The 8,566-nt window shown below is 36.7% G+C and overlaps 1 protein-coding gene across 4 annotated transcripts; it reads left to right on the top strand.

The window, feature by feature from the left end:
* The first annotated feature begins 2,695 nt into the window (after positions 1-2,695).
* LOC115756970 lies at positions 2,696-6,580 on the top strand. Of its 4 annotated transcripts, XM_048278167.1 has the most exons (4): positions 2,696-2,955; positions 3,955-4,393; positions 4,854-5,444; positions 6,109-6,580. In XM_048278167.1, exons 2-4 carry the CDS (start codon positions 3,986-3,988, stop codon positions 6,109-6,111), a joined length of 1,002 nt encoding a protein of 333 aa, XP_048134124.1. In that variant the 5' UTR covers positions 2,696-2,955; positions 3,955-3,985; the 3' UTR covers positions 6,112-6,580. The 4 variants fall into 4 exon arrangements, with proteins under 4 accessions (XP_048134124.1, XP_048134123.1, XP_030552847.2 ...); XM_048278166.1 differs by lacking the exon at positions 6,109-6,580 and having other exon boundaries at positions 2,696-2,951; positions 4,854-5,895; XM_030696987.2 differs by lacking the exon at positions 6,109-6,580 and having other exon boundaries at positions 2,697-2,955; positions 4,854-5,895.
* The last annotated feature ends 1,986 nt before the right edge of the window (positions 6,581-8,566 follow it).

The following is an 8,566-nucleotide window of genomic DNA, read 5'->3' as shown; positions in this document are numbered from 1 at the left end:
TGGCTAGCAAGTTTAGAAAGTCAGAGTTTTCTTCTTCCGTCTAAAGAAGCAAAGTGATATTCTTTGGCAACTCAAATTTCCAATCTTCTCGTAGTCGGACTGGACGAGGACCGGCTGTGTTTTAACTTTCTTTTGTGTTTTCTTTTTCAATTGCATTTTTTCTTCTTTTGTGTTTACCAGTAATATTCCATGTTTGGCATAACTTCCACCATTGGGAGGATAAAAAAAACCTCTGTTTATTTCCCAAAAATGAATGATTTGAAAAATATTTATTGAAAATGATCGCTTATATACGTTGCAAAAACGAAAAGTATTCTCATAGGTAATGAAAACATATTTCATCCATTAATTATTTCAAACGATACGAGCGGTTATTTTTCGAAAAAATGTTTTTCAAACCGTACATTTTTTTTCCGTAAATCAAACGGAGCCCGAATGTGTGACGACCCAATTGTTGGTGAGCAAGTTCTTCCCTAGATCCGTCCCATTATTAATTAAGTGAATTTCAATAATTGATTTTTACGAGGTCCCTACTGGTCTGATAAAATGATTGCATTACGTGGATTGTTGATGATCGAAACCACGTAATCGTTTCGGTGCCTGTGCCCGACTCGACTTTATAAGTGATGTACGACCAGCCTAACTAATCAAGCGGTGCGATTGGGTCTTCGGTGATCGAAACCACATAATTGTTCCGGTACCTGTGCCCGACTCGACTTTATAAATGACGTACGACCAGCCTAACTAATCAAGCAGTGCCCTCCTTATTTAGCGAAAGGAGAGAGAGCCAAAATTAAGAGGTTTATTGAATTTACTTCGGGATCAACCGTTCTTATGGATTGTAAGGAAAATGGAAGGCATATAATATGTATGTATATATATATATATATGTGTGTGTGTGTGTGTGTGTATTAGTATATCGGGATAATATATTGACTTAGACCCACGTTAGAAAAAGCACTTTGACTGACTAATTATTTCCACGAAAATAATAGAAGTCTAAAGTCAAAAATCTGAAATTGGAAGTTGCCAAGCTTTTGGATTTCTGTGTAGAAGGCTAGAAGCACGGGGAACCGTTTGACCCCTCGAAAAAGAGTTGACTTTTGTTATCTCTCCGTCTTTTTTTTTAATCAAATATTCTTGATAATACTTGTAAATTTTTTTGTCCAAATTGATAATAGTTGTTTCGAAAAGGCTTATTTGGTGTACGCCCATGGAAATAAAATTGTGAGAAATTTCAAATAATGACATAAAGTGCCATTATTTAATAAAATAAAGATTTGGAAAGGATGTTGTTTCAAATAAAGTAAAATTTTATGACTGTTTTAAATAAAGACTTGAAGTGATTATGACCATTCAGAAAAGGGTTAAAAGAAAAAGTACATTGGACAAATTTACCCCAAATTATTTTTTACCACAAAACCTAAACCAATTTACCCTAAACGTACACATGTGACAAATTTACCCCCGTTAATTCATTAAATTAACTATCAAATTGTTGATTTAGTGACAGGATAGTGACCCAATAGGTTTTAACCCCCTCTGTTAGTTTATCAATTAGAGGGATTATTTTGAAGGAAAAGAATTAGAAGATCTTGAGCCATCGCCTTTCTTTGTAAGATCGAAGACTTGCTTATCATTGTTACAGTATCCCCATGATCTCCATAGTCGGGATCTTCGCCCGCGCCCTAAGGCTACCTATTTATGTCAAATCGTGAACCTCCTCTGAGTCTCTTCTATACGGGACACCACCATAGCGCACGGATGGGTGGACACCAAGGGTTGTGTCCTCCCATACCGGACCAAAAGCCAAAACAAAGTGACGATTTAACGAGGGTGAATTTGTCACAGTGTACCGTGGTCAAAATAATTAGTTTAGGGTAAATTTGCACAAATATACCAGCTTAGGATTTTGGTTAAAAAAAAATGAAATTTGTCACATATGTACCATTTTTCGTAAAAAAATAGTTTGGGGTAAATTTGCACAAAGTACCAGGGTTTTTCATCTTTCATTTTTAATTTTTTCTTTCTTTTCGATTTTGGCATTTCCTTTTTTTTTTTTCTTTGAAGGGGGCTACTAGCAAGGACCCCGCAACCCTCGCCAGGCAATGCTACTTCATGGGGAACTCGCCCAAGGCAAGCGCCACCGACCGGCCTCTAACAAAGGCCAACCATCGGTGAAAAAGAAAGAGAAGAAAAAAAACTAAAAAAAAAAAGAAGTAAAAGAGGAACATGCACTTAGACTAAGTCATTATTTGATATTAATATGACTACTTTAGGTCTTTATTTGAAATAAAATCTACTTTAAATCCTTATTTTGAGGAAAAGGAGGACAATTTAGACCCTTATGTAAAACAGTGTCCAGTTCATGATTCGTGTCTTTATTTGAGAAAATCGGAAGCACTTTAGATCATTATTTGAAATTTTTCCTAAACTAATTTAGCAAATTTGTCAATATATTTGAGGGACGCTCCTTCCCCCCCTCTTTTGGGGTTTCACCTAATTTTCGACCAGATCGAGTTAGGGAATTTAATCGACTCGATTAGATTTTATAAAGGCTCCATAAATAACATTTGATCAAGATGAAGTATATAACATTATATAAACACAAAAAATTTTCTTACTTTCTTGAAAGTGAATTAGGTGGCAGATATATTGAGTTTTTTTTTCATTTAAAAAAAAAAAGAAGCTCAATTCCACATCAACAGTCTCTCTTCTTGGGCAGTCTGGCAAGTTGGCACGGAAAGCCTACCATAATCACCATTAAAATTAATATTTTGATCTCTTAGATCAAATTAATTAATTATAAAACTACCCATCAAAAAATGATTAGGGGGCGACCTTTTTCGTGGGGTGGATTTGGGATTCAATTTTGAACACATCAGAATTCAGAAACAAGAAACAAGAGTGTGTCGAAAATTTGTGCCTTTCTCATCGAAATCAAGAACAGAGTCGGTACGTCCTCGTCTGCATCTTTTTTTTTTTTTTTTTTTTGGGTTTCATCTCCTTCGAACTCGTTGATTTCTGGGTCTTCTGGTTCAATCTGTTCCGTGCTCTTCTTCTTCGTCATTTGTTTGTCTAATTTTGGGTTTGGAATATTCGAAGTAATGGCGATTTCATTGGGAAGCTGTTGCAATCGGCGGTGTTTTGAGTAGAACGTGTTTGACTCTATCTTTGGTGTCTCTGAGGGAGAGAGAGAGAGGAAGCAAGCAGAGCAATATTTTTCCTCTGTTTTCTTTTCTTTTCCTTTATCTTTTTCTGGGTGTTCGTTGTCAAATTTAAAATCGAGGGAAGCGAAAAAAAAAAAATTTTTTTGTCTAATTCAAGATCTTTTGAAGCCAAAAGCTTGATGATCGACGTTGGTGATGATTTTTCTTAGCTTCAATTCTGGAGATTGTGCTTATGGCAGTAACTTGCGCGTTGCTTTGTTTGATCAGCTAGATGAAAAGAGGAAGAGGAAGAAGAAGAAGAAGGAGAAGAAAAAATTAGGAGTTCTGATTTATTTTATTTGATATAGGCAGCTGGAAACATGAGATGCTTTGACCAAGTCTTGCTTTTATTTTAGGAATATAAGTCATCATTCCTGAACATTTTCTTCTGCTTTTTCGTATTTGTTTTTAGTTTTCTATGTTTAGAATTCTGAGAAACAAGGAATATGATGGTGATGGTGATTTTTTTATCAGGTTTTGAAGAATCCTTCTCAGTGCTCCTTTTCTTTTGGCTCACTGTTAATGCGTAGCGAAAAATCTCTGCACATTTTTTTTTTTTGGAGTTAAAGGATTATACTGTTCTTGTACCTTATAGTGTTTTTTTTTTTTCCTGAAACAGCTAAGATGTTCTGTTGATAATGTCTGTCCGTGAGACGGTTCCAAATGTTACACCGATTTTGGTGATTGATCTACTTGTTCAGCTACTGTGTTTAATATCTTATACTCTGTGTTTACTGGGCGATAGGTTCCTTCTGCTGGAATTTGAGGGGACAAACATGACCATGAGATTCAAGAGAGGAAGTAAAGTGGAAGTATGGAGCACGAAGGAGATGCCCGTGGGTTCCTGGCAATGTGCTGAAGTAACTTGTGGTGACGGCCATACTTTTACAGTTCAATACTGCAGCTATGGGAGCGCATCCGGTGAGGCTACAATGGAGACGGTATCTGGAAAGGCGATCAGACCTTGCCCACCTGCACTGCAGATGTCGCACATGTGGGGTCCAGGTGATATCGTGGAGGTTTTTGAGAATTTCTCCTGGAAAATGGCGATAGTGTTGAAGGTCCTTGGGCGAAGTAACTTTTTGGTGAGATTGCTCGGATCATCTAGGGAGTTTGGTGTTGGCAATGCTCACATAAGGGCGAGGCAGTCATGGAAAGATGGCAGGTGGATTGTGATCGGACAGGTGAGGCCACAAAACTTTGCTTGCATTTTCATCTTGCAAGTGCTGTGGGGTTTATCTTCCCTTTATGCATAGTGAACATTGGTTAATTGTAAATGTGTACTGGAGCTAAATTTTCTTTGGTCATTTATCTTCTTTCTTCTTAATTTGCTGGTTAACCATAGTCAGCATATCAAGTTGACCATTGAATACAATAGATCAAGTTGATTTTTAGTCATGGGCTGTTGCTTAAGTCTAATATGCAAACACATAGGGTGGTTTTCGTATCCGCCGTGCTGGCAACTTTTGAAGTTGGCACTTGGCAGGTCTATTAGCTGTGAGAGTCGTATATTTCTTTATGCTTATTATTCTTCAAGCATCTCTCATCACTTGAGGCAGTTGTTTGAATAGATTCGTTATGATACGGCATATTTCTATGCTTTAGCAGATTTGAGTTTTTACTGGCATTTTTCTTGATCTGTAGATTTCAGCCATTACTGATGACCGGAGAGGCAATCTATGTCAAGACTTGACGCACGGTCAAAGTCCCAGCCACACTATTCAAATTGCAAATGTAAGGATGAAAGCATCTATTAGAGATGGCTGCATTCCTATAAAAAAGAGACCAGTATTTGAGGAGTCCCATGATACTTTGAAAACAGAATCCCCATATGGCTGTTCTAGGGTTGAATCACCTGCTGGAGCTTCAAAGAAACATAGAGCAATTGACAAAGAAGGAAGATGTTACCCAGTCAGTGCAACTCGATCTACACCAGCAGAAAAGTTTGATTTGGCGGTATTTCGGCAAGAAACTTGTGGCGAATACACTGTATGTGCCTACTCAAAGAAAGAAGGAGCTGTATTATCCAAAGTAGACAAATGTGGAATGAAACCAGATGTTGATCGTCCTTATCCATTACAATCAAGATCTGATGATGCTGACCGCGTGACATGCTCAGTTGGAAGTTGTACTGTTGCTAGCAAATCATCCAGTGACTTTTCTGCAGACCCTTTTGACGATGTTAATAGTTATGCCAATGAGATGGCATCTCTTGGTTGGCAGAATAAAGAACAGGTGTTGGAGGCCGAAATCCACAGATTAGAGTTACATGCATATCGTTGCACATTAGAGGCATTGTATGCATCGGGACCTCTAAGTTGGGAGCAAGAAGCATTGATTTCTAATCTTCGTCTTTCGCTCCATATATCAGATGGCGAACACTTGTTGGAGCTCAGAAACTTGGTCTTTTCAGATACTATCATTCCGTTGGGTAGGCAGTAATTCACTATATAGTAGCAAATCTTTAACTTGTAGCAAGAGAATTGTATGGTGCGTTTTCCTAAGTTCTATTGAGATCTAGCGATGTACATCTGTCCTTTATAATTGTCAGATACATGGTCCCGATGATATGTTTCTAGCAGACCTCAATGTTAAAAGCCTTAGCTTGTAGTCCCGGAAGAATTGTCATCAGCATGATGAAAAGCTTCAACACATGAGTTCTCAATAGTCCCAGTTTTCTGCTTGAACAGTTCTGTCAGTGAAGAATCTTGTTCTATCGTTGTTAGTTCTGACATTCTAGCAGTAGAAATGCGTTACCGAATCTTTGAGGGCATATGATTGTACGACTAACTGAATCTCCAGTTGGGTATTACGAGGATATTTTGTCTGCTCCTTGTTATCTTGTGTTAGAATTTCACTTCGAAATTCCTCATGTAGTAACAAACAGATCTTGCTGCAGTGATTACATGAGGACATGTTCGTTTCCATAATACTCGGCTTCCTCTAAACAGAAGTCCACAATTTGATCCAGGGACTCTATTGACGCCTCCTGTACCTTTTCCATGGCAAAAGAGCAGAAGAACAGAGTATGTCACTACTGGATTGCCAGAGGTAGTGCCTCCATTGATCACCTTTCTCTCTTCTTGAAGCAACGCGATGCAAAGGTTATTAGATGAGTATCATTGCGGAAGATGCTGGCATTCTTCAATTTAAAGCCCACCTCTCCAGGAATAGCGACATGTATTAAATGCCCTGTCGGAAGCTTTAAGGTTTTGCTCAACCCTCATACTCATTCAAGAGCAGATTCTGTTGATTTTATCTTGCTATAACGTGCGTCGTGATGCTCCTTTACCGACATTTTAATGCTTCATAAGCAGTGTTACTGTCCAGCTTCCTCATAGTAACTGAAAAGAAAGCCCTTTCCACATACATTATCAGCTAGATTCTGGTTCGTTTATGACGAGATGAACAAATGCGGTTTAAACCCGCAAATCAACATGAATTAAGACACAAGTGATGTGAGAATCGTCGGAAAGACATTATGTGCTTCAAGAAGCTGGAATATACAGCCCTGAAAGGAGCAATGGACCTTCTTCAGACAAAACTTTCTGAAATGTTACTTGTCTGAGCTTTAGTATAGACGCAGTGAAACCACAAAACTTATGCATAACTCTGGATCCGACGCTTGTTATCAGGCTCAAAAGTATCTGTGATTTTGGTGCTTAATAGCTATTCTCATTTCATGATCTTTTTTGGAGGCAATTAGCTTTGAGATTATGCTGCTTACCCCTTGTCATACCCTGTTTTTGTAGTACTCAGATTCATTTTGTCGTTATTTATTATGGAAAATGCCTTACCATGCAATTTATATTATGTGGAAATTATCTAGGCTCCATTTGTTTCACAAAAAAATATCTTCCTAGAAATGATGTCTTGTATTGCTTACAAAAATTACAAATATTTTTTTTGGCGTTCATGAATATATTTAAATTATTTTTCGATAATTAACTTGGTTTTCATTGACTAATGACTTTAAGCAACATAAACGATTATATTTTGGAAAATATTTTCTAAATCATTCATTTTTTGCGGAATAAATGGGAACATAAATGTCAAATGTTAAAAATTGAGTTGAGCACAACTAAATAGGGTGAGGACGCGAGAGACCATAGAAGAGCCCTGGAAACATTTATAAATTATATAAGGGCAAAAGACACAACTAAATCTTAAACTATACCTATTGTGATACATTTATCCTAATTTTTTCTATGTAACATTAACAATCTCAAACTTGTATTTGTGTGACAAATTTAGTATCCGTTAGAGTTCCGTCAATGAGCATCATGAAAAATCTACCTATATGAACGCCGAAAAGCAAAGGGTATTGACATGACATTCACGCAGCTTAAGTGAAATAAAAACGATATTGTTTTGCCTAAAAAATCATCTAATGAAACCTCGACAGAGTATAAATGTATAACATAAGTATAAGTTTGGGGTTTTTTATATTACAAGAAAAATTTTAAGGTAAATATATCATAGCGGTTGGGAAAATTGTCCAAAATCAAAACATATTGCAACTTTATCAATTCAGTCATAAACCTTTTTATTGTGTTAATTAAGTTCTAGACATTTTCATATTTTGTCAATTGAATCAATTAGATCAATTTTGGCCAAAACCCTATGACTTGGACGCCGACTATCCTACGTTGCACGACCACTGCTAACGTGGATAATTTTTAACATTATTTAGTTTTCTATTTACTTTTTTACTTTTCACTTTGTTATTATGTTTCATTTTTTCTTTTTTTTTTTTTTTTTTGACCCTTTTTCCCTCTATGGCCCTTTGGTGAGCAATGCCCCTACCGACCTCCGGCAAGGGCCGCCTTCGCTCGATCTAGTGAAGGTTTGTCCTCTCCTACAGGCGAGGGCATCCCTTGCCTAAGGCTGGTAGAGGCCTGGTGATAGTCGGGAGAGGGAAAAAGGAAAAAAAAAAAAAAGAGAAGAAAAAAGAAAAAAAAAAAGAAAAATATATTAGAATATTATTAGAATTTTTCATACCAATGCCGACCGTGCCACGTGTCCACATCTTCAGCCACAATTGATTGGATGTATTAAATTGGTAAAACGTAAAAATGTTTATGACTCAAATAGCACAATTAAAAGGTTAAGACTAAATTGACAAAAATATAATAAGTTTAAAAAATTTGGACAATTTTCCTTACAGTTGGTATAATTTGAGATTTTTGATGTTGTAAAAATAGTTGAAGGTAAAAATATCACGAAGGGTTTAGTTTGGATTTTTGGTGACTTTTTCTTGATATAAGAGCAATTCATGAATTTTTTCCAACTTGTTAAATATGGTCCAAAACTCTATATATATATATAGCCAATTAGGTTCTTAAGCTATACATATT

The sequence above is a fragment of the Rhodamnia argentea genome, chromosome 4 (genome assembly GCF_020921035.1).
Source record: "Rhodamnia argentea isolate NSW1041297 chromosome 4, ASM2092103v1, whole genome shotgun sequence".
NCBI classification, from domain to species: Eukaryota; Viridiplantae; Streptophyta; class Magnoliopsida; order Myrtales; family Myrtaceae; genus Rhodamnia; species Rhodamnia argentea.
Note: the sequence above shows the minus strand (reverse complement) of the source record. Positions and strands in the feature narration are given on the sequence as shown.

Coding starts and splice junctions, on each gene's coding strand:
- LOC115756970 (XM_048278166.1), top strand. CDS start 3,986: ATGACCATGAGATTCAAGAGAGGAAGTAAAGTGGAAGTATGGAGCACG. Junction 4,394..4,853: donor GGTGGATTGTGATCGGACAG/GTGAGGCCACAA, acceptor CTTGATCTGTAG/ATTTCAGCCATTACTGATGA.